The sequence below is a fragment of the Siniperca chuatsi genome, linkage group LG10 (genome assembly GCF_020085105.1).
Source record: "Siniperca chuatsi isolate FFG_IHB_CAS linkage group LG10, ASM2008510v1, whole genome shotgun sequence".
Taxonomy (NCBI): domain Eukaryota; kingdom Metazoa; phylum Chordata; class Actinopteri; order Centrarchiformes; family Sinipercidae; genus Siniperca; species Siniperca chuatsi.
This window is the reverse complement of record NC_058051.1, coordinates 17562201-17588559: the sequence shown is the minus strand read 5'-3', so window position 1 is coordinate 17588559 and position 26359 is coordinate 17562201. Positions and strand designations below refer to the sequence as shown.

Below are 26359 nucleotides of genomic sequence, written 5' to 3'. Positions count from 1 at the left end.
TTTTTTTGCTTTTTAGAGGAAGATATACTGTAGGTTTGGCTAATTAAAATGAATGCAAAGTGACAGGGAAGTGGTTTGACTAAAATGGTGCTTGCCATGAGACACTAGCTAATCTGTGAGAGGGGTGATGTAGATGAATTGGGTGCTAATATTATCCCTCAGTCTCTGCAGCTGCTGCTGAAGAATAAAAAAGATGAGGCGGAGCGAGGAGAGATTATAACAGGAGATTTCAGAAGCTGCTGTTAAAGGAAGGAAGGATGGAGCAGATTGAGGTAGAGGAGGCAAGTTGGTGGAAGTTTAGAGGGAAAACTGAGGGACTATCCACTTGAGAGAGTGCATCATGTTCTCAGATGTTGAGGTTTTTCATGTGTCATCAACGGCACTTCTCTCCCCACTATAGCTCTCTCTTTTTCATGCTTGTTTCAGTTCTTTCTCCTCTCCCCACACGCCACTTCACCCTCTTCTCTCAAGTATCCTTGTGTTTCATCGCCCTCTTTTCAAGGCCAGACTTCCTTTTATCTCACCCAGTGGAGTTGATGCAGGACTATAGAATGCAAAGAAGAGCTGGACGACATGACAGTGGATCTGGTGTAGCTGTACATTGGCAGACACTGATTGAGGATATCAGGTTTTGGCTTGGAAAGAAAAAAAAGTTATTTTTTTAGCCAAAAACCTTTGGACTGACTTGGACAAACAGTGTTTTACAAACAAAATGCACTTGCATGAAGCTTAAAGCCTTCAGCAGATCATTTCTAAGATCTTTTGGAACTTGAATAAAGATTTCCTACTCACAGAACTGAGAAGCGTGGGTCACTGAAGTCTGATTGAACATAATTTCTGCGGATCTAAGCTGAAGGCAGTCTAACTTATTGCCAAGACAGCCACACTGAAAATCACACACATACACACACATAGACAAACTGTAATGCTGACTTATGATGCCTTATGTTCCTCTTGGCGCCCACATTGTCTCAACATCTCAATTACTTTCTGAGTCTCTGAGGCATCTTTTGATCTCATCTAAGCAGCCTTTAATGGAATGTCTGTCCTTGGCCTGGTAGATTTGATATTTTTATTGTATAAAGCTCATTTAATTTTTCAGAGGAATCAAAAAAACACATTACAGAATTTCTTCTTGGTGATTAAAATACTCAATTTTCAGATAAAAGGTTTTATATTTTATTCACAAATTTAGCTAGTCCTGTCTGTGATGTTTGACAACCGACCATGTCTCCCTCTTCTGTGGGTTCCTGTTTTCACATCTGTCGGCTGAGTGACACCAAATCCAGCAGACACTGTGTTTGTTCTGTTTCCTATCAGATCTGAATTATTCATCAGAGACAGTATTGTCATTCACAAAAGCACTGGTGGACATCCAGATAGCTCTGAAGTGAATAACAGGATATGAAGAGAAAGGTGTTGCTTCAGAGAGGTGCTGATGGTAAAACACAGCTGTTTCTCCCAGGGTGGTTTATCTGCAAGCAATGAGTTTGTTCCATGAGGAATGCTCAAGTATTGGGTTCAAATAGATTCACTCTGGATGACTTTATTAGTTCCTTTGTGAATTTTTGTACTAGGGAGTAAATAGAAATCTGGTATAAAACAGGAATCAGCTCAAGATCAGCTTTTATGGAAAAACAACATCCTTCATAGAAAGTTGTTAAATCTCTAATTGAGTCTTAAAACCGCATCTTTTGTTATAAAACAAATAGTGATATCACCTGCCAATTGATCCATATGTTCCACATGTTTTCATTGCAAAGACTGGGTTTATCCAATCAGTTTTTAAATAATTTTATGAGCTCATGAATGTATTTTTTGAAACGTGTAAACATTAATTTGAAATGAAAACATGTCAATTACAAAATGGATCACAAGAAATGTTTTTGAATGTCTTTTTCGGAATCAAGTGGAAGTGTCAGATCTTACTGCCTAATTTTTGTTTAAAGAAAAGTTGAGCTTTTTTAGCATTTCACATGGAGACAGAAAGGCTCTCTGGATGTGTCTGACCCAATCTTAAATTTGCCCTTAATCCTACTCTGGCATATAAACAAAGCAGCATGGCAGCCACTTCAGACGTAAAATCTCGTCTGCTCTTTTTTTGTGTCTATATATCCACAGACTAGACGGAGGGGGCTTTCCTTTCACCCCTCTCCCCCTTGATCCCCGCCGTCAAGTCCCCCAGGGTACAGTGTGACCCATACAGGCACCCAACCGGAAGGCCCACACCGCTTTCTCTCCCTCCATCCTCCCCTGTGCCACAGTATACATGACCTCATTAGGCAATCCCCACCCTCTTAACTTGTTTTACAGTATAGTATGATATCAGTGTAACCTATTGACCCTAATAAGAGAAAAACCCCAACCCCCTAACTTCCTAAGCATGACCTACTTAATATATACAAGCACATGTGGATGTACACCCACATACTCAAACACACCTCTCAGATGTGCCTTTTTCTCCGTTATGCTAACCCCCTTCTCATTCCTATAAGTCATTGTGTTGAGCCAAATGACAGATTTGTTCCAATTATTTCTTGAGGTTTATATGCCTTGATTGGTTATATTACTGTAAATATAGTATTCCATATCTTTTATCATCAGACAGGAAATGGTCAAACGTTAACCACAATTGATTTGTCAGAGGAATTTTGCCATTCAACCATCATACAGGCAATGAAGAAATCTATTGTTAAAGAGGCAAAAGGCAAAGTGTTTCAATAGCCTTGAGCTTGAGGGAATGCCACAGTTGACCCCCCACTTTTAGACTGAATTGTAGGGATGGGTAGTAAATGGAGACATTTAAAGACTAAAAGAATAATCTTAAAATAAGTTCTAAAAGATGCAGGCACAAGAACTGGAGTAATATGATCTCTCCTGGTTCAGGTTAAGATTCTAGCAGCAGTGTTTTGTACTCGTAAATCTTCAAAAGGTTCCTGGGTAGACTGGACCATTACAGTAGTCCAATTTAGTTTACACAATAGCATGTATGTGTTTCTGGCTGTCAAATATCAGAAATTAATAATGGTGCCAGAACTAGACAAGATAGGATGAGGAAAAGGGGTATATAAAAACAATCAAGTACAACACTGTATTATGAATGGAATGCATTGATTGCAATTGGATGTCTATTGATGTTATTGTTTTAGGTATACAGAGGTAACCACTGTAGAAATACCTCAATTTTCAGAACAATTGTTCTTGGGGAAAAGGAAAACAGCTAAGCTGATGTGTGCCGAGCGGACAGACTTCATAGTCCTGGCACAGACTCCCCTCCTGCATGCACTCGTAGGCGCATGCATTCAGTGTATATGTTCTTCAGTGCTATTTTTGTGTGTGTGGGTTGAGATGATGTCGAGAGTGCTCCAAATTTCTGTTTTCCAAGTGTTTGCAATGCTTGCAGTGTGAAAGTTTGATATATAGAGCAGGCGGCGTTAAATGAGGTCTATGTCTATGAATATTTAATCAAAAGACAAACAGGAAGATATGGAGCAAAGTAAGCCAACCACTGATGTAACTGAGCTGGTGGAGCTTTGATAGTTTATGCAGTGTATAACCTCAAGGAGATATCCAGTTAACTGTCACAAATTGCTTGTTTTTGTCAGGTATTCTTGGGTATTAGAGCATGTGGTGTCTGTGATACTTGATCGATCTTTGCAGGGAAACAGAATTAGCTTCTGTACGCCCTTGTAGTTGGAAAGGATTCATTGTCTTGATCAAGGACACTTGATTGCATTAACTTGGCTTAAACTCAGGTTTACCAGTTGAAGGAGACTACTCAGACACTTGGCCAAATTTGTGCACCGAAAATAGGAGCACACCTCTACCATCTCTCTGAACTAATTACTGCAGTACACTAACAGTCTTGCATTCAAAATGAATGAGCTGTGGTGAGGCTGATGAAATGACACTTTTGATCACAGATGATAGCAAGTTTGTTATGTAGGACATTAGGTCTTTCTACTAACTACAAGTCCTTTAATTCAGTGGTTCCCACCCTTTTTTTTTAAACACAGCCCTATCATATGAACTCAAGTACCCAATCATGTTCCAAATGTGATCATTTGAATTGACTTTAAACTGAATGTTTTTTAACATCATGAAGTATATAAGTGGATATGTAACAATATTTTTTCATACAATTGAACTGTCACTGTTTTATGTGTTGTAGTACTTGTGACAGAAGCTAGATGTTTCAACCATTTATTTGTTACTTTGAGCTAACTATTTCAAATGTTTATCCATTAATTTAGCTATCTTTTTCAACGATTTATCTATTACTTTTAGCAAGTAATTTCAATTCTTTATCCATTACTTTTAGCTACCTGTTTAGACTTCTCTTCTCACTTGCTAACAGATTTTCACACGGATATATATATTTTGATCAAATAGTAATTTCTATTTTCTCCAATTACTTGAGCTACTGCACAATATTTCTATGTACCCCCTGATAACTGTAGAAGGACCTCATGGGGTACATGTACCCCTGGTTGGGAATCACTGCTTTAATATATGAATATTATCTGACATATCTTCTTTGTCATTGTTTCTTTTAGTTGGGATGAGAGCAGTTCTATCAGCAGCGGTTTGAGTGACGGCTCAGACAACCTCAGCTCTGAAGAGTTCAACACGAGTCCCACTCTCAACTCCCTTCCTACCACTCCCATCGGCTCCCGCAGAAACTCAGCCATAGTGGTAAATAACGCACACACCGGCATTCACACAACATATGAACAAACAGCAGATGTATTAGCAGTGTGTGTTGGTTACAGTAGTATTGATTAAGTTGTTAATCCAGTGAGGTATTGATGAGGTGCCATACACTCTGTCAGTGTACAGAGGACACACACACACACACAAATACACACAACAAGCAGCAGGACACTGGCATCAGAGACAAAGCCTGATTAAGTATTCTACGTACACCCATTATATTTATCACATCTGCAGCGATCAATGTTTGCACACACACACACACACACACACACACACACACTGCATGCTGGACAGCAGCATTATTCCACAAGGCTCCCTTTTGGTCTTTTGTGGGGGTTTTAGAGCTGTGTTATGAGCTGAATGTTTAGTTGTAATCAGGCTTATTATGGAGGTTTTTAGAGAGAAATGTCTGAAAATGATCAACTAGTGTAACTGTAGATGTACAGTAGTTTTTGGTTACTGATCTACACTAATCCATAAAAACCAGGCAAAAATCGTCATAATTCGAAAAATCAAATATTTATGCCATGTCATTGCTGCTTTAGAGGTTTGTGACTTTTATTATACCATTTCAGGCTCTCATTGAGTCAATAGATTTTTCCTAGCCAGGATTTCACCCACCTGATTCAGCTGATCCACAGCCTGTATTTCTGGCCCAGTTCAGTAGTATAATAAGCTGGAGACTGACTGGAGTTAGAAACAACTGTCCTAAGTGATTATGTTTGTTCTCACACTACATTGAAGTGCACTGATATATGTATGCTGTGGTCTTAAACATTTGCTGTGGTGATGGGAGGATTTGGGACTCATGACCTCACTGCTTCTAAAATCCTGTCTACAGCTCTTCTGCTTGAGGTTCTTTAAGATCCATCTGTAGCTGTATAGGTTCCAGACAGTGTGTGTATGTGTGTTTTCCCACAGTGTCTGATGTAGGTCACACCTCCGCAATGTGGTTTATGTGACTGATGTAGTGGGATTTTAGAGATAGCGAGAGACAGAGGGAGTTAGAGAGAGAGAGGGAATCTGTGTAACCATAGCAACCGAAGCGCAGGGATGCTCAAAGTGCGGGTCTTTGTCTTCTCCCGTATACTGAAGGACAGGTCTAGAACGTAGCCATCTGCACACACACACACACACACACACACAGGGCCATCTGTAGTCCTGCATCCGGGCCAGTGAGCCACAAGAACCGGGGCACCTCCCTCCACGTCTAGTTGCAGGAGTCATAGCAACCATTACCCCCCTATGGCATCATTACCATGGCAACCAACCATCACGTCATCATGTGCCCCACATTGTCTATTACACATATACACATGGCTCCCTGTTCTCAGCTGATATTTTTCCTTATCTGTTTCTCTGTGTGTCGTGAAACCGTTTCTTTGTCTCTTTTTTCTCCTCTGTATCACTAGACCTTTTCCTTTTTTGCTCCTGTTGATTTTAATTTCCTCAAAGGCAACACTGACTTCGCATCCCTTCCTCATCTCTCCCACACATTGTATAATATACTCAACAAAGATATGAAGAGGAGAGAAGAGTAATGAAGAAAGAGGGCACAAAGAAGACATGGTTGAGAAAGAGAGAGATAATCAAAGCCAGAAAGTGGTGTATGTAGGTGGTACAAAAACCTAGATTTCCTCATTTCTACATGGAGGTGGACCAAGTATTAAGTATATAAGTTAATACACCTTGTTTTCCCAATGCCTTTTTGTATGTGGGTGTGTGTTTGTGTGTATGTGTGTGTGTCTGTCTGTCTGCCTGCCTGCCTGCCTATCTGTCTGTATGTTTGTATTGTTATTCATGTTTTGCCACGGCTATCTGGACAGCTGTGTGCATCTCATCCCCCCTGTTTCAATAATCAGGGAATGTGTGTGAGGAAATGACAATGTTTTATCAACAAGGTCTGGTCAAACAGGACACACACACACATGCGCGCGCGTGCGTACACACACACACACACACGAACACTCACGCATTCCTCCTCCTCGTGTGATGTGAACCTGCCCATGGGGTCTATTGGTTTTAATAAAAAAGGAATTCAGCATATGAGTCCTCATGAGAACCTCTGGGTGCAATGTCCAGAACTGGCACACACACACACACACACACACACAGCTTCACATTCACACATCTCCTGATGCATTGTGTAACTGTCGGTCTCCTACGGGGGGAGAATAATCAGCCTCTGTGAAAACTAATCATATACGTCCTCATGTAGACTCCCATAAACACTTACACAGGGATTATGTATTGTGTGTATTCACCACATACACACACAGAAGACCTTGACTCAATAATAACCTCACATTTCCTTTAGTTTAACATTTGACATCCTTCCTTATTGGATTATGTTTACGCTGTGTTGTCTATTTTCTCTGTGTAGGTCAGTGTGTGTGAGTCTTTGTGTCTCAGCTAATATTTTTGTATTAGTGTGCTGTGTGTGTACATGCATATGTACAGTACATATGTGTTTGCTGTTTCTTCCCCTTCTGTCTCCTTTGAAGTGTTCAAATAGAGCATACAATAAAATGTAGACTGGGCAGATGAGACATCAGTGAGTGTGTTTTTGACTGGATTAGACCTGTTTTTCTGCTCAGAAGGCATCAAGATGAGGCAGAGTCTGAGGCTCTGTCTGAGTCCACACACCTCATCAAATGTTTGTTTTTTAAAACCGTGACCAACACTAAGTACTGATTTCAAGGGATACACAATGTTTTTGCATTAATGATCCAATGAGTTGTTCCAGTGGTTCATTCATCCCAGTGTCCCAAGTTAACTCTGTAACATGGATTAGGTTAAGAGATATCAGGAAATGAACCAGAATCATCCAAAGTGAAAAAAGTAATGAAACATTGTAGTATTGGGGTGGAGTCTGGAGGATTACATAAATGGAGTACAGTTCTTAAAGTTGGACTCAAGTCGGATTTAATTATATTTCATTATAATCTTAGCAGCGACACAAAAAAATGCATTGCTTACTCGTATTATACTGTATGTGCTGGAGTTTTAAGGTCCACCAAAAATGCAAGAAGTGTCTGCAGCTCTTCACCTTACCATTTTCCTTGTGTAAAAAAGTGGTAAAAAATGATCCAAATTCAATTTGACAAAACAATTCAAACACAAGGTCCACTTTCTAGCTTTTTTTCAGAGCTTTCAGCCATATCATATGGTCTTCATCTGCGGATGGAGTTTGTTCAGTTGTCACAGAGATTGATCTGTTGACACACAAGCCTAATAGCTGTTCAGATTTTATCCATAGCACTTCTAGAAATCTAGATGAAGGCTAACTTAACTTACCTATGCCTATCACTCAAGTTTTCCTGTGGCTGCTTTAAAAAAAATGGCAAAGGTAGTTTTTTGTATATCCACCAAAACCTCAGTGGGACAGGTGCTGGATGTAAAGATCCATGTAAACCTCTAGTCCTCCTCAGTTTTGATCAGAATGTCATTAATAAAGCCCATCTTATAAGAAAGTTCTGATTCCAGTATGTGAGTCTTTCGATTGTACTAACTTCACAATAAAAGCCATATGCAGTTTTCATGTGAGATCAGAAAAGCTTGGTTTCTCTCTCATTCTTTAGCAGAACTTTGATGGCATGATGCTTGTTCTTAGTTTTGTTTTCTGCTTTTTAGGTGCTCAAAACATAGTTAGGTGGGTCCCCTTAGATTTAGATAGGCAGGGAAAACCGTGCCTATAAAGCAAACAACCTACCAGAGACATACAAATAATTATTGGCTCCATGTGCTGTAAATCAGATCTCACACACTCACTTCTTAAACATTGTCTTGACACAGTGTCTCTAAGCATGTGTCTGTCTTTCTCTTTCTAGATGCGTACAGATGCAGAGAAGAGATCTCTGGTGGAGAGTGGTCTGTCCTGGGACACTGATGATACCAAACCCCGTCGCAAGAGCCAGGGCAGCGGCGTCTACGATACAGGAAGTCTCAAGTCCGAATCAGCCAATAAATGGAAAAAGACACGAACACAGGGGGAGGGGATGGAAGGAGGGAAGGGTGAACTGAAGAAACCTCAGACCCTGGGTCATGGAAATGTGTTGAAGAAAGGAAGAAACCCACCTGTGGGAGTCACCTCCCCAATCACACATACCTCTCAGAGTGGGCTGAAAGTGGCGGGTGAGTGGAGAAACAAAACACACACACACACACACACACACACACACAGACATAGTGAGGTGTAATATATGTAGCTATACTTGAAATGGTTTCATAACCTGAGTAGACTGACACATTTTTTTTAATATTCACTTCTTTCTCACAGTCTCACACCCACACACAGTCACAGACACACTCTCTGTCTTTGTCCCACACATTTATCCACAGCTGCAGCCCACCCTCCAGGCCTTTTAGAAAGTGGTGCCATGTATCAAACGCCCATCACCACCCACTCCCTTCCTGCCAGCAAACCACACGAACACACAGACACACACTGACCAACAGTGTTTTTTTTTTCTTCCTATTGGTCCAGCCTTTCCTATCCAAGCTTTATTTTTGTGCCAGACAGAAACAATTTATAGCACTTAAATAAAGGCCTTGTACCCAAAACAACTGGACCAGAGACAGCGTGTGTGTGTGTGTGTGTGTGTTTGTAATAGTGTGTGTGTGTGTGTGAGTGCAGACACGTCTGAGATTGTGCCAGCCTTACTGAGTGTCACCCATCACACTTAACACGCACACACACTCTCACTCACACACAAAGAGCACAATAGTGGGGATTGTGCAGCTGCTTTTTAAGCACACCATCTGTGTGCTGTTTACATAAGCACACGCACACACTTACACACGTATACACACACATATAGACAACCAAAACAACAGGATATTAGGTGACGTGTTGTGTGCCAGTCTAGATAGGCAGTGTCTGAGTAAACAGTCCTCTTTCTGTGGGACTGTCCTGTGTTTGCATTGCCAGCTGTTGAAATGACAGATATGCCAAACAAGTGTGTTGAACCAGCCTGTGATCTGTGTGCCAGGCTGTCATTGTTATTGATGTGAACAGTAAGAATCTGCTATCAAGGCTACTCAATCTGCCACCGACTTGGAGACTCTAATTAATCAGATGACAAACTCAAGTGAGAGCAGACTGGAAAAGGTTGTTGTAGCTCATCAGTGTGGAGGAGCTCATGAATTTAACCAAATGAGGGGCAGACATTCTTAGATAGTTAGAAACGTCTTTGTTGCTCATGCTTGAGATCAGCTCATCGCTAAGGTTTGGCAGGATTATGTGTATGTGTCTGCATGTTTGCTGCATTGTAGGGAGCCACAGAGAGTGTGAGATCTTTGAAGGAGCAGCATGTCCTGGGATAGACAAGCACTTCCATTCTGTATACTTACTCTAGTATGCACTATATATTAACCATATGGTATACTTTTTAGTAGTTAGTGCATAAGATTGGTTTATCTTATTTAGAGCTGCAACTAACAATTATTTTCCTTATCATTTAATCATCATTTACGATATAAAATGTTAGAAAATAGCAAAAACACCCATCACAAGTTCCAGGAGCACAAGTTGACACTGTCAAATTGCTTGCAAAGATATTGAGTTTACAATAATATAAAAGAGAGAAGTAAAACCTCATATTTGAAAAGCTGGAACTAACAAATATTTGGTATTTTTCCTTGATAAATGACTTTTTCAACAATTACTCGATAATAAATAATTGTTGATGCTGATGATGTTGGTTGAGCCTTGGAACCAACGTCCACAATTTCTTTTGATTTTTTTCAACTGTGAGCATCGCCTCTATTTCCCTTGTGCATTGCATTATGGGACAATAGTGTCCATTAACAGTCAAATATCAAATTGAGTTAGTAAGCATAATGATTTAGTTTACTGATTACTGTCACTTCTTTTGGTGCTAACGCACTGCAAACCTGCTAGAATTAGTATGTAGTTTGGATGTGGGACACAGTGCAGGTCCACCTTTCTGCCACAAATGTTTACACACTTTCACATACACACAAATAAACACTGATACTGTGTCTTAACAACCACAAATATAAGCACACACGATGGTTGATGGCTGATGGGAGACGATGTCTAGGAATGAGTCTCCCATCAAGGAAGTCTAGGAATGAGGTGGCTTGTCTCCCTGGGAAACCGCCGGTAATGATAGACAGGAATATGAGAGTATGTGTGTGTGTGTGTGTGTGTGTGTGTGGATACATCATTCCATACTGTCCTATTTCCACTGCTCTCCCTTCTACCACAGCGGCCTTAAATAGAAAAAGACTCAGGGAAGGAGAATATAAATGAGACATTTTCCTTCAATGTACAGAGATGGCATTGTTAGAAATTTTACAGTATGCAAAGGATTTCTCTGTCTGCCTGTGTGTTCAGAACTCCACTTCTTCAGACATGCGGACCTCTTGAGTCGAGACATGTAGTGATTCGTGGTCTCTTCTACACACGCCGCAGTGTCAAGCTGTGAGCTCCACTGTCTCCACAGCCAGTGTCGATAAATCAGGCTTAATTTAGGTCAAAATTAATACATAGGCCTGGATTCTGTCAGTGTGTGTGTGTTTATTGCCTCTTACTGCCAACAGTGTGTGTTTCTGCAGCTAAAATGTTCTTGGAACGTGCAATGTTGCGGTTATACGATGGATTGAGTTTATGACTTGACATGTAAACCCAATTTTCACATTTGCAAAAGAACTCCAAGTGTAATGTGTTGTCAGTGTCACATTCCTGTAAGATCCAATCACTGAGAACTGTGAGTGTGTGTGGTATATATGTCTGGCCCTATGTGTGTGTATGTGTCTTTTGCGGGGTTATAAATATCCTTAAGTGACTACAGATGTCCCAAGGCAGCACGCCGGTGGGTCTCATTCAACAGCAGTTCTTCGACTCTGTTAATGCCTTGTATATAAACCTCCCATAACAACTCCCATTAGATACAAATTAAGAGCGTGGGTAGTGTGGGCTCGCACTTGTATGGGTGGTGCATATAGTGCACATGTGTCTGTTTTTTCTCCTAATAACTTCCAAACAAGTCCAATTAATTTGCCAACTGGGAAATGTACAAATGGGGACAAAATCACATAATGTTCCTTAAACCTCCGTTCCACCAAGTTATATCTCACGCCACCCTCTTTCCCCAAAGAGGCTTCAAGAGTGGAGAAATTCAGTTATACTGGGTGTTTCATGTAGTTTTGTGCCCGCAGACATGCTTCGTGAATGTGAACACCAGTTTTCCACAGCCACGCTGCACATGTTAATCTCAGCGCTCTGCAGTTGTGACACGCAGACGTGCACTTACTGGAAAGCCAGAGAAACGTTTAGTTTAGTTTTAGTTCATCAGGATGGAAAAAGAGGAGTAACTGCATGATAACAGTGTGTGTGAGGGTGAAGCTGGCTGAGAGTCTGGTCTGCACACTGTCTGTCTGCCTGCTCAGACAGGGATTTGTTCAGATAAGATATCGTCTCCTAATATGGCTTGGTTAGTCTCACTCACCACCAGAGACTGTTTAGGTTTTAAACTGTTCAAGCTACTCATCAGTGATTTTTTTCTTTTTTTCTCCTATACTTCTCCAGGTACAGTAAAGTCAGATGGGAAGCCAATCGATAAGTCTCGGTTAGCAGTGAAGACCTCTGGCCTTCAGCGCTCTTCTTCTGATGCCGGTAAAGACCACAGAAATGGCACAGGTGCTGGTGAGCAACGTAAACCTCCATCTGGCCTAGTCAGGCCCTCAACTGGTGGAAACTTTGGCTTCAAGAAGCCCACCACGGCTACCAGTAATGGCACAAACAATGCCAGTACGGCCACTGTGATGAGTGCAGGTGGCAGCGCCATACCCTGCGGCTCTGCAACTGTGGGGAAGATTACCAAAACATCAGGTATTCCTGTCAAACCAGGGGCTGGTGGTGGTGGAGGACGTAAGACAAGTCTAGATGTTTCAAACAGCGACCATAGTGGTTTTCTATCCCCAAATGCCAGGACGTCTCTCCAGTACCGCTCTCTGCCTCGCCCAGCAAAGACAAGCACCCTAACGCTAACCCGGCCGAGCTCAGCTCGCCCAGTAAGCACTACCATGGACACAGGCTCGGGGCTGATCAAACCCTCCACCACAGTGCTTCAGGGCTCGAGGCTCAAAGAACCCGCCTCAGGGCTTGTTTCTGGAACAGGGTTGAGTAAGACAGGGGGTCGTGGTATCCCAAGTCCCAGTCCTGTCAATCAGACAGACAGAGAGAAAGAGAAAGAGAGGGCCAAAGCTAAAGCTGTAGTATCTGACTCTGAGTGTGGAGGTGGGTCTCTGAAGGGCAGCCCTGCTCAGACCCCCTCAGAGAACGGAGGGAAGCTACAGGGGCTGAGACCTCCCAGCAGTGGCAAGGGCATGGATCTGCCCTCACCCAACACACACAGGTACGGGGATTCATAGACTACCACAAAACATTCATGATGCAATTTCCCAGTATTTTTTTTAACACACACACACTTTCACATACAAAACATAAGTATGAATGTGCATTTGCTTCAACATTGTCTTTCTTTGTCTTTAGGTTATCTGGGGTGCGCAGCCTGGCAAAGCCTCCATCTATGGCCCAGCTTGACAAGCTGAACTGTAACCTAGAGGTGGGAGTTCATGACTCCCTGCCACCTAAGATTCCTCCCTACTCTAAGCTCCAAGACCTGGCCAGCTCAGTAGGCAGCGCGACTGGCCCTTGCCTGACCCCCAGTCCTGCTCCATTACTCAATGTGAACTCTTCGGCCTGCTTCTCTAGCTCGGGGACTGGTTTGGGGCCCAGGCAGGTCTCTTCCCTCGGTGCTGAAGGAAGCGGAGGGAGCACATCTCCCCTGCTCTACCCTCGTCTGTCTGGGCTGCATCGCAGCCTAGAGTCGCTGCCACTCCAGATGAGTCTGGCCCCAGAGCCCCAGGAGAGGGAGAAGGAGAGGGAGAGGGAGAATTTGGTGAGAGGCTACACCACCATAGAGTCCCAAGACAAAGATAGACGGGAAGACAGAGGCCCTCCTTCCAGCTGGAGCTCTGGAAGTAAAGTGTCATTGTCTCTCACAGACAGGTGAGATTCAATTCTGCGGAAAGATAATCTTATATATCTATAGATATATAGATACTGTATATATATATATATATATATATATATATATTTTTTTTTTTTAAACCGAATAATATCACACCAGTATTCATGCAAAGGAGACGTTTTGTCATTCATGTTTCGTAATACTGCTATGTAGCTCCACCTACTGGTCAGCTGAGGAACTGCACCAATATTATTCATTGTTCAGGGAAGGCAGGAGTAATCAGGGAAGGTCTCTGATATCTTATTCACTTTTTTCTGCACTACAATCATGCATTTCCTTCCCCTTATTGAGTGGGCAGGTGGAAAGGTGATTCGGTTGGCATTTGATGGCAAAATGCTGCTCATACTGGAAAAGATAAGGAGCCATTGTTTGACAGCAGTGGCATTTAGGAAGAGCGAGAACAAACACTTATTCACACTTACAAAGACAAGATAATAACAATCCACCAAAGTGAATACACATATTGGTAAAGATGTCTGGGGTCTTGTCAGGATGAAGATAGCTCAAAGAGTCAAATATCAGTAAATACTTATGAATATTACTTTAGAGGTAGACTAAACTAAACCTGTCTGGATACGACTGTAATAGCTGTTACTAACATTCAATTTGTGATCTAATCAGAAAACCAGAGACAAAGCTCCATTACCATCCCATGGTAGTCACAAACTGAAAGATATTGTATATTTAATGTTTTTGCATTTTAAATGTTGTATGAGATGATATTGCCCAAATATTATAGAATGTGGATTAATGAGAAGACTAAAAATTTTATTTACATTATGATCTTAAACAACAAGTAAAGGCAACCACATGCACGCACACCCACACACACACACACACACACACACAGATACTGAGGGGTTTCTAGGCTATTATTACTACAGGCCTATTATCAGTGTTGTACCGGCCCCAGCGACTGAAGTCATAATTACTGGCTGACACCAGCTGTCTGCCAGTCTTACTGTGCGTCTTTGTGCCTGCTGCCTGTTCTTGAGAGTTTAATAACTCCCTGCACCAGTGGTTAAATAATGACATTGTTTAATCTCCACAGTTCTCAGAGAGACAGAAACACGCTGCCAAAGAAAGGTTTAAGGTAAGTGGACACTCACATAGAGCTACAAACATACACGCTCTTATACACCAGACTGTCAGGCATTGATAGTTTGTTGCAATTTGGCCACAGTCCTTTAACTGCACACATACAGAGAACCCATTGATAAGATCCTCAGTGAATGACAGATTGTGTTAATCCTCATCATTCTTGTCCCGTCAAAACCCTGCTTTAATCCCCTCAAAATTGTATCTCATTGTGTCCTACTGGCAACATTTTGTTTTTCTTTCCGCTCACTGAAAGATATTGGTACTGGGTAACACTTTTTACACTATTTTAATCTCTCTCTAAATATTTAGCATTTAAAACAGCATATAAATATTTCATAAATTGTTTATAACACATTATAATATAGTTGTAAGCAGATATAAGGGTCCTTTTTAAATGTTAAGTAATGTAGTTTACTTTAACTCCTCCAGTGAAGCATCCATAACTGGATGTTGGTATGTGTTATAGAAATGTATTATATGTTTATGCACTACTTATAGATAATAAATAGGGAGGATTAAAGTAAAACGGTACCAGTTACGGTATATACAAAATTTTATGGTATTATGGCAAAATGATTCTCATATTGAGATATTATGGTCATGGTTCTAAATGTATAATGATTTCTTCCAAACCTCTTGTGTAGAGGATCTACTGCAAATAACTGAAATAGAAACTGCATATGTCTGAAGGATTTTTCATTGCTCTTTCATAAATCTTTCAGAACTCTTTTGACTTTTTTGTGAGTTCTCTGTCCTATAGCTTTAAACATGATGAAACTACATGAATTCTAATCTGTAACAACAGATCTATAAAGACTGGCAGTTTCTTTAATTCAGTTCAATTTTATTTATATAGCGCCAATTCATAACAGAAGTTATCTCATTGCACTTTTCCTATAGAGCAGGTCTAGACCGTACTCTTTATAATATTAATTATAGAGACCTAACAAATCCCACCATGAGCAAGCATTTGGCGACAGTGGCAAGGAAAAAATTTCTTTAAGAGGCAGAAACCTTGGACAGAACCAGACTCAATGGTGGGCGGCCATTCGCTGCTGCCGTGTTAGGTTTATTTGCCATTAGTTCACTAACTTTTACTATTAACATCACTGACTTTGTCCTCTGTCTGTGTAGTTTCAGTGGTGCCACCCAGGTTGAGGAGGAAGGGAAGGAGAAAGGAGAGAGGAGACACTCTCATACTATTCTTAGTATGACCGACTCGCTTGCCCTTCCACTGCTGTCCTCACCTACCTCCCTGCCTCGCACCTCTAAGACCAGTATGGGTGAGTATATAGGCATTCACACACACACACTTGGAACAGTACTGACTAGAATAATTTGTGCTAATATATATATATATATATATATATATATATATATATATATATATATATATACACATTTGTTTAATTTCATGTATAACATCAGTAACTCTCTTTCCTTCGACCCCTCTGGTTTCTTACTAGTACCCAGCCCTGTCAGTGGACCTCCGAGGATGACTCGATCCAACAGCATCCCAACACACGATGCCTCTCTGGAGCTGTACGGAGCGTCTCCGCTGGGTAGCACACTGTCGCTGGCTGAACGCCCCCGTAGCATGGGAATGGTTCGCTCCGGATCCTTCAGGGACAAGGAGCCCGATGAGGGTGAGCCCACTGAATTATTTTGATATCTTTTATATAATGTTCTGTTCATTGTTGTTGTGCATCTCTGTTTCTAATTGAGCTTTTTATTGGTTTATTTTGTTCCTTTTAATTTTCTCCTTTCAGTACATGGGTCTGTACTCTCCCTGGCGTCCAACGCCTCATCAAGCTACTCCTCGGTGAGTGTGGGCGGCATGCATACTCAGGTAGCTACAGCGCCGTATGTGGTGTGGGATCTATTTATGTGTGAGTGAGTGTGGATGGTTGTGTGTATAGTGATGCTTTCCTCTCGTTTCACACTTTAAACAGTACACACGAGACACAAGAGACAAGACTTTCTCCCTTGGTATTCCCAATACCTTATTGGTCTCCTCTCCTCTCCTTTTGTCTTATTTAACATCTTGACTTTTATTCCCCCTGCTTCCAAAGGCTGAGGAAAGGATTCAGGGAGAGGTAAGTGTGTTCTTTCCTGCTCTTTCTTCTTCTCTTGTCTCATTTCTTCTTCTGTCCTTTCATCCATCACTCTCATCCCTGTCTGTGGGAGAACAACTCTGTCATTCATTTCATGAACAACATCTACTCAAGTCACTTGTGTAATGTCAGCCATTGTCAGCTTTAGTAACCTTGATTTTTTTATAATGTAATGTACCTGTTTTTCCTCACAGCAAATCCGTAAGCTGAGGAGGGAGCTGGAATCGTCCCAGGAGAAGGTGTCTAACCTGACGACACAGCTGACAGCAAACGTATGTACTGTTTGTCTGTCAACTTACTTATCATTAATTGACAGTGCCCACTTGAATAAAGCACCCAAAGAACTTATTTTCCTTTTGTAGTAGTCACAAAATGTCCTCTGAAAAAAATATACAAATTCAACTTAATGTCTTTAGGAAATATTCTTAAATACATAACATCTTATCCCCATGTGCATTTCAACTCTCTTTCAAGGAATTCCTTAAAGAGAGTTTTCCATCGCACCAATGTCCCTAGTAATGAAAATAAGGGAAAATACCTAACTTGCCATCATTGGCAACACATTTTAGCTTTGCTTTTTTTTTTAAATTAACAAGCAAACAAAACAAAAGTTGGCCTGGGACTGTCAACCATATAATCAAAGTAAAAATGCCAGAAAAACAGTCAAATCAATCAATCAGTGCTTAGATAAGAAAAAAATATATCTGAAATATTGCTCTGTGCAACCAGACTCTAATCTATTTGAATGACATTTTCATGCCATAATTAAAGCTACAATATGCAACCTGTCATCTCAAGGCAATTTGTAGTAGCCCCTCCCTCCAATTTTACACCCTAATACTTGTCACTCATCTTGATGAACTGTCCACATCAATGACACCTACCCTGAGGCTGAGGTAACTGATACTAATAAAGAGTGTTGAACAAGCAATAGCAGGCAAAGAAGGAGCAATGTCAGGGTGTCTTCAACCGTTTTGTTCTTTTGTTTCCTACTGCTTAATGTAGAAACAAAAAAGGATTACGTACTGTAGTACATAACAACAACCCAGTTCTTCCTTCAGATTATGTTAGCGTACCAGTTTGTTGTTGCTGGAGTTATGCTCTTGCCATTAAAAGACCAAAAACAACAATGATTTGATCCTACTAACAAGTACTGTCTGTGTATCCAAGGCCTAATAAACCTTATTTCTCTGTGAAATAGAGTGCTATTATTGTCCAAAAACTATTAAAAACACATCAATGAGCCAAAGTGTTGCACTGGGTGACATATTCCTTCTTTGTGATGAACATGGGCACTGTAGTTTATTTTGAGTCAATCCCACATACACTATCCTGCTGCCAAAAATTCTCCCTATTGCTCCAAATCCAGTGCTAAAAATAGTCCCTATCAAATTTGATATTTATGTGTCTTTGAATAACGTTTGCTAAAAGCTACAATGCCCAGCCATTTAATGAAAATATTCAGCCTCAGCCTCTATTAATTACCTGTTTTTAAAGATTTACGTCTTCAGTAGGAATGGGGCTGAGTGCCACATACAGGGCAGCAAAGTCAGACAGTAGTGAGAGATGGACTAATGCATTGTTGGTGTTGTTTTTTTGATTGAATTGGTTTACAATAACAAAAATATATTCGAGTATCGCCAGCCAATCCAATCACCTCTCTTCCCTCCTTCACAAACTCTGTTTCTCACAGAAGACAAGGAATTTTCCCTTCATACAAAACAGGACAGAGACGCACAGAGATTTAAAATCCAAGCTGTGGCACCTCAGTCATTGATCATTTCTGTGCAGTCTCAGCACATTTCTTAATAAGTGGGGCCTGAATAATACTAACCTCCTCCTGAACCCAAGCCACTTTGCTTCGGTACACACACACACACACACACACACACACACACACACACAGGTGACTTGCCCTTTCTCTCCAGTCTACAAGGTTGTTTCTGTATGACCACCCTGCAGGGATACAGCGAAGGCATTATGCATGGCTTCATGCAGCACACATCAATCAAGTGTTTCTGTGTGTGGGTGTGTGTGTCCCTGAGATTTTTTTTCATTCTGTTTGACCTTATTATGCATGGGCAGTGAATAGGCAAAACAGATGCACGGATCACAACTTGATTATGTGCTGGATTAATGACTGGGCTGTATCCATTATTTTACTGTATTAATATGTTCTATAAAGGAGAAGGGAAACTAATTTTCCCTTCCTGCTCTAGGCTAAAGTGGGTGTGTGTGAGAGAGAGATTAGGGAGGAGGTGAATTTTCCACAGGAGACACCCTGTTCAGCCTTTGTGTGTTATTCAGCCTTTTGGCACCTCATATACGAGGGATAAAGGGGCAGAGGAAATCTATTGGATCTGCTCCTGTATGGGTGTCAATTTCTAGTTTCATTAGTCTCCTTATACTTTATCTATGTCTAAATGATGCTCTATCGAAGACCAGTAATATAAATACATTTCACCGTATTTAAATCTTTCCTGTTATAGACAACTACTGTAATAAAAATTTGGGGAAGAGCTTAATTGTTGCTTTTGTCTTTCACCTTTTCCAAGCAGGCAAATCTGGTGGCTGCCTTTGAGCAAAGTTTATTACTGATGACAACTCGGCTGCAGAGTCTGTCAGTAAGCCACGAACAGAAGGTAACATCACATCCACACTTTCAAACACAAACACACACAAACCTGAATTCCAGCTGCATTCCACCATTGCGCCCATCTTATGAGCAGTCAGCTCAGAGCAGGCAGCGTTGTGCTAACATAGGGCGAGGTGACTTTGATCACAGCCTGCGGTGAGGAGCTGAATGTAGGTTAGAGGCCCAGGCTGCAGTCGCACAGTGTGACTTAGTGTGAGACGAGGACAGAGGATCAATGAAAAAAAACTTCACTTCAGGCTGAATGATGAGCCCAAAGTGCATTGCACGTGCACTCACACCAAACATCACATTCCTGCATTCTTCAGCCTTTGTATCTGTTTTGGTGTGAATGAATTGATCAGCGCCCGAGGCAGTGTTAAGTGTGTGTGTGTGTGTGTCTGTGTGTGTCTGTGTGTCTGTATGTGTGTGTGTATAAATGTGAGGAGTCTCTCTTAGTGCTTCATGCCTTGCTGCTCCCACTGAAAGGCCTGTCTAGACCGCTCCAGAAAAAACTCTTTGTTGTTTGTGCCAGCGCACTGACCTGTGCAGCTCAGCCTGGAGCACAGGCTCTTTAACCTTGAGGAGATGGGCCGGGCGGCTCTATTTAGAGTAGAGTGGGATCAACTTTAGCACACAATAAGCAGCACAAAGAGGCTCTGTTGCTATGGACTCTTTGTCCTTTTGAACTATTAACATTGTGAGGAGGATCACAACACCAGGTGTATGAGCTCATACTGTGGGTTTGAGTTATAGTGCTGGACTAAAACATCAGACAATGCTACTCCTCCCCAAAATATATGGGAATATATCAGTGTTTATTTTAAATATTAAAAAATGGGATAAAAATCTGATAAAAATTGGCCTTAAAAAGGTACCATTTTCAAATTAAAATCAATCTTTATTTGTTGTTACAATTAAAATATATAAGAATAAACAAGAAGAAAGAGACATAGTAGCACTGAACTAAGATGAGCATGAATGAAGTAATGATGGATATTTGAACATGAATGGTGATGAACTATAAATGACTTTGAGGAATAATCAGCAGGTAATTTGCATTTTCTCCCCCTTTTTTTTATGATACAAAGTTTAAACCAGTCTGCGTCTTTTCTTTTCTTTTTTTAAGTGGTACAACTGTCACACAGCTGTTTTGTAAACAGATGCAAACTGATCTATACCAACCCACATCACTGATATTTATTAAATGTTTGTGTAGGACTCAGAGCTGATGGATCTGAGGGAGACCATCGACGCTCTGAGGGCCAGGAATGAAGAAGCCCAGGCTGTCATACAAGGAGCCTTAAACAACCCAGATATGAAAGGTTTGGAGATTGATCCAGTTGGATTTTTTCTGCCAGTGTCTCTGCAGTTGCCTCTTTTGATTTTCTGTTTTCTTGTTTACCAGACCTGCAAATTCGACGTCAGAACTCATGTGAGAGCATCTCCAGTCTCAACAGCCTGACCAGTATGTCGAGTGTGGGCAGCTTGAAGGACCAAGATGCCAAGAAGAAGAAGAAAAAGAGCTGGGTAAGAACACACCCTACATGTGAGGCAATGTTTTACTCTTACAACCTGGTGTTTGTCTATGCTCAGTTCATTCTCCATAGTGAGTATGACCAGTCTCTCCCTCCTCTGTGTTGTGTTATTTTTCGGTTTTAGGTCTTTGAGGTGAGTGCAGTCATTGTGTCCCTATAAAGCCATTATAATTTTCTGTCACACAGCATGATGGGCCATCTAAAACTATAACGCAGTCTTGAAGTACCCTCCATCTCTGCTCATTGACCTCCTAGACTACTGATTGGATGCCTGTTCTGGGAATATTACATTTGAATGGGTGGCTGTAATTCAGTTAGAGTGGCAATGAGCAGACATAATGTTCCATAAAAAGTGGAGTTCTCAGTTTAATCATCAATGTTTATTAAATGCCATTTTTAATTATCTCCTTATTCACACCATTATTGTGTATTTTGTGCCTCTGTAAAATTTTGTTCAGCCTTACCAAGTAACCCTTACTGACCCAGCAGCTCGGTACTAAATCGGCAAAAACAAAGAAAAACTCTTATGCGCTTTCTTGCTGAAAGTTAATACCACTCGCATGTCTGTCCATGAAATATGAAGCTACAAACAACAGCCTGTTAGCTTCGCTTAGCATAAAGACTAGAAACAGGGGAAACAGCTAGCCTGGCTCAGTCCAAAGGTAACAAAATTTGCCTACTAGCATCTCTAAACATTATATCTCATTTGTTTAATATGTACAAAAATCGAAATGTAAAAACAACAGGTTGCGGTTTTGTGGGGAGTTACGTGCTATAACTCTGTCTTGGCCTGGTACAGTAACGTTCTGGAGTCTCTGCTGGTTACCTGACAGCCTCACAGAGATGACAAGACACAAGGAAGTGTGTTAGGGAGCTTTAGAGGTGCCCCCTGCTTCCAGTCATTATGCTAAGCTAAGCTAATTGCCTGTTGCCTCCAGCTTCATATTTAACAGACAGATATCTCACTCATGGCAAGAAAGTGAATAAGTGTTTCACAGAATGACGAACCATTCCTTTAATGTTTAGCATGTGTCAAATTAACAATCTTAACACCTCCCTATTTTTTACTTTTCTCAGTAATAAATGCAGTAATCCACTGAATATTGGTTCAATAGTCTGTCTGTCTCTCTCTCCTTCTTCCTGCTCCTCTGTATAGCTGAGGAGCTCCTTCAACAAGGCATTCAGCATTAAGAAAGGCTCTAAAACGTACTCAGACATTGAGGAAATCGCCACCCCCGACTCCTCAGCTCCCAACTCCCCAAAGATGCTTCATGAGGGGGGAGAAGGAGAAAACCAGCCCTCATCCCTCAAAACCTTGGCCTCTGCCACCTCCTCTGTGTAAGCACACAAATACTTTACTCCAGCTCTTAGCTCAATAGTGAGATAGCCAGTTTAGCCTTCATGGGTGTGTAGCCCTGATAAGTGCATCTTGTCCCCTCCAGGATCATGGAGACTACAGAAGAGGCAGATAATGAGGAAACAGCAGTATCAGAGCTACGCTCAGAACTATGGGTGAAAGAGAGAGAACTGACAGACATCCGGCTGGAGGCCTTAAGCTCCGCACATCAGCTGGAGCAGCTCCGCGAAGCCATGAACAACATGCAGGTTTGTTTTGCCTGTATGTGCATGTTCAATAAAATTACACTGCATTTGTGTGTTAATTTTAATTTAAAGTTTCTTACCTGCCTGTGTCCTAGTCAACGGTGGAGAACCTAAAGGCCGAGAATGACCATTTGAAAACAGGAAGTCAGCTTCATCTCCCTGGCTCCGGTCCCACCTCTTCCACTTCCCAGCCTTCGGGCCTGGCCTCTCTCCTGGGGCCCTCACTGAGGCAGCCGATGAGTATGTCCCTCACCAAGTCCTTCAGCCTCAGTCTGAATGATTGTAAAGATCCAGGTAAGAAACAAAAATAGAATTTCACTTGTTTTTTGCTCACTTGGACAAAATGCATAAAAGTTATATTTCTATACTCCTTTCATCCCTTATTTTCTTTACTCTTTCAGATGCGTCTCCAGTTGACATGTTAAGTGTGTCTTGCCAGCTGGATGAGGTGTGTGCACGAGTACTGGTCCGCATTGGAGATCAAGCAGAGGTAAACACAGAACACCTTTAATAGCCACAATATCCAATAGTGTCAACAGCTTTAAATCAAACAGATTGTGCACTCGTTCCTTCTCCCTGTCTCTGTAGGACAGTAAGCAGCAGCAGGAGTACTACCTGGGCTCAGTGCCGATCAGCGCGAGGACTGACTGGGCCTGTCTCGACTCTCTTATAGCGAAGACCTTCAAGGTAAGTCGACGCTTGTCCTCTTTCACTGCGTAGACAGTAGTGGTTCTAACAAATAGTATAGCTGTGATTTAATAGATCAGTCCTTGCTTATTTTCTTATTCATTTTTGCCAGGATTATCTAACTCAAGTGGACCCGACAGCCAGCCTGGGTCTGTCCTGTGATTCACTGCACATGTACCAGCTGACCCAGGGAGGGCAGAGGGTGATAGGAGGGGACAAACCTCAAGCCTCACCTCATCGTTGTCTCGGCAGTGCTTCAGCTCAAATATTTGTCACTTTGAAAGGTTAGTGAGTGTCCTCGACTGATAATAGAAAGCATACTCGTAGCTTTGCTTAAAATTATGTATAATTCACAATTATTGCCGACCATTTTCATTTGGATTGATTTCCTACCTTGTAAAGTAACCTACCTACCTTCCCAGTAATGCAGTTGCAAGCAGGTGGTCTAACGAACAATAAGCAAAGATGGACATTGTGGAAACACCTCATAAGTTGAATATTTCTTGCATTAAAGATGTTCCTGTATGGCAGCCCATGATTGCACCAATAGGGAGAGTTTTCAGAACAGTCCCTGCTCACTACTGTACTGCCTTGTGATGATAACTCAACTGGATCCCCTTTCCTCAAGCAAGATTCAATTTAATTTGTCCACCCTACAGAAATGAATAGAAACCAATTTTGTCTCGATGGTGGGAAAATATAAAAACTGATGTTATGCTTTTGATTTAATGTGTTTCACAAAGCATTTGTGATTTGTAAATAATCAGCTAAAACATGAAAGAACCAGCATGTCCCTGTTTTTCACATACTGTATTTACAAGTATTTAATAATAAATACCATATAAATGCAATTGCTTCTCCTCTCTCTCCCCTGTGTCTGCCTCTCTCTAGGTCTTCGAGAAAAATGTGTTGACTCACTGGTGTTTGAGACTCTGATTCCTAAGCCGATGATGCTGCATTACATCAGCTTGCTGATGAAGCACAGGCGTCTGGTTCTGTCCGGCCCCAGCGGAACAGGAAAGACTTACCTGGCTCAGCGTCTGGCCCACTACCTCCTGCAGCGCAGCCGGACTGACTTGTCTGAGGCCGACCATGAGCCCTGTCTGCTGGGTCACAGCGCTGCCATCACCTTCAACATGCATCATCAGTCGCAGAAGGTAACACATGACTCAGCATTTTTGTCAGCTGGTTATCTCAAAGTCTTTTTTTCTACACAAATATAAATATGGATTTATACGCACAGAAATTTTTTGCTTTCACAGGAGTTGCAGTTGTATCTGTCTGATCTAGCAAATCAGATTGACAGAGAGAGTGGAGGAGAAATGCCGCTGGTTGTTATTATAGATGACATTAGTGACTCAGCGGCCATCACTGAGCTTGTTAACGGAGCACTCACCTGCAAGTATCACAAATGGTGAGTCACTTCAAACAGTTCCCAGTATTTTACTAAAGAGTTGAAAATAAGATTTGGTCCATGAAAGTACATAATTTCCTCTGTTGATGTTTCAGTCCTTACATCATTGGAACAACCAATCAGCCTGTGAAGATGACATCTAACCACGGACTGCACCTTAGCTTCAGGTGAGCACAAAGCCAGAAAATGTTTACAATGCCTCCTCTTACTTTGATACACTATTAAATACAAAGTACCATTTCTTGCATATAACCACAGGATGGTGATGTTCTCCAACAACGTGGAACCGGCTAACGGGTTCCTGCTGAGGTACCTGCACCGTAAAGCTGTGGAAGCCTACCAGGAGAAAGAGCAGGACTCAGCACGCCGCCAGGCTCTCCTTCATGTGCTGGACTGGATCCCTCAGCTCTGGTACCACCTTCACGCTTTCCTGGAGAAACACAGCACTTCAGACTTCCTCATAGGTGAGAGACAGTGGACACATGGTCGGCTAAAGCATAAAACAGGGAACAGTGGGGATAATTGGATCTGGAACAGGAAACCAGTTAACACGAAATGTTCCTTCCTCAGGTCCCTGCTTCTTCCTGTCGTGCCCAGTATCAGTGGCAGAGTTCAGGCAGTGGTTCATAGACTTGTGGAACCACTCCATAATACCGTACCTGCAGGAGGGAGCCAAAGACGGCATCAAGGTGAACACACACACACAGACATCCTCCAAAGTATAACATTAATGGTAACAACAAGAAGTTCATTTCTTTACCTCTTCACATGTTGTTTAAAGTATATTTCTATCTGTTCTCTCAGGTGCACGGGCAGAAGGCGGTATGGGAGGATCCAGTGGAGTGGGTGAGAGGGACTCTCCCTTGGCCCAATGCACAGCAGGACCAGTCCAGGCTCTTTCACCTACCTCCCCCCAGCATAGGTCCACCCAGTGAGGAGAAGAAGTCCCCCAAAGATACACCTCCACCCAGCACACTGGAGTCAGACCCACTGGTGAGAGTGAAGGTTTCAGTCTATCAACAGAAAATTCATTGAGAAATATTTTTGATAATAGACTAAGAGGGATATTTTCTAAGGATCTGCAGCCCTTTTACATTTGTACACAGGTTATTTGAAAAAGCGGCACTGCTGAAAATGTGCGTTTGGGCTCATGCGATATGTATTTTAAGGCGTTCCTGTTCAGAGGCACAAAATATGGGAAGAGGAAATGAAAATTCATACAAATAGCCACTGCACCACCTGATATATAACCGCAGACTGACCACTGCGGCGGAGGAAATTGTGTCTGAAGTTTCCTTTAAAAATCTGGGAAAGGCTGGTGTAAAATCTGCAGCCATGTTTTATTGGGGACACACACAGAGAATGAGACACTATAACCAGGTCAAAACAGTGACCAGAGTGAGAGAAAAAAACAAATTAAAACCTGCATTATGAAGTTTCTTTACCGGAGCTCTCCGTTTAGCACCACAACACAAGACAAAAGAGCTGCAGTA

At 41.7% G+C, this 26359-nt stretch overlaps 1 protein-coding gene across 13 annotated transcripts in view; it reads left to right on the top strand.

The window, feature by feature from the left end:
• The window catches only part of LOC122882395 (neuron navigator 1-like), a 106237-nt gene that overhangs the window by 76160 nt on the left and 3718 nt on the right, over positions 1-26359 (top strand). For 6 of the 13 annotated variants that reach the window (XM_044209711.1, XM_044209721.1, XM_044209715.1 and 3 more), the window contains 26 exons: positions 4557-4695; positions 8547-8850; positions 12272-13100; positions 13238-13756; positions 14830-14871; positions 16014-16162; positions 16346-16525; positions 16649-16728; positions 16952-16975; positions 17188-17265; positions 19549-19635; positions 20845-20950; positions 21034-21155; positions 21288-21296; positions 22320-22501; positions 22606-22768; positions 22861-23059; positions 23167-23255; positions 23354-23452; positions 23565-23736; positions 24344-24609; positions 24715-24866; positions 24962-25033; positions 25125-25330; positions 25437-25555; positions 25671-25859. In XM_044209711.1, coding sequence (XP_044065646.1) covers positions 4557-4695; positions 8547-8850; positions 12272-13100; positions 13238-13756; positions 14830-14871; positions 16014-16162; positions 16346-16525; positions 16649-16728; positions 16952-16975; positions 17188-17265; positions 19549-19635; positions 20845-20950; positions 21034-21155; positions 21288-21296; positions 22320-22501; positions 22606-22768; positions 22861-23059; positions 23167-23255; positions 23354-23452; positions 23565-23736; positions 24344-24609; positions 24715-24866; positions 24962-25033; positions 25125-25330; positions 25437-25555; positions 25671-25859 — 4576 coding nt within the window. The remainder of the gene's footprint in view (positions 1-4556; positions 4696-8546; positions 8851-12271; positions 13101-13237; positions 13757-14829; positions 14872-16013; positions 16163-16345; positions 16526-16648; positions 16729-16951; positions 16976-17187; positions 17266-19548; positions 19636-20844; positions 20951-21033; positions 21156-21287; positions 21297-22319; positions 22502-22605; positions 22769-22860; positions 23060-23166; positions 23256-23353; positions 23453-23564; positions 23737-24343; positions 24610-24714; positions 24867-24961; positions 25034-25124; positions 25331-25436; positions 25556-25670; positions 25860-26359) is intronic. The other 7 variants (XM_044209718.1, XM_044209714.1, XM_044209720.1 and 4 more) reach the window with 6 other exon arrangements.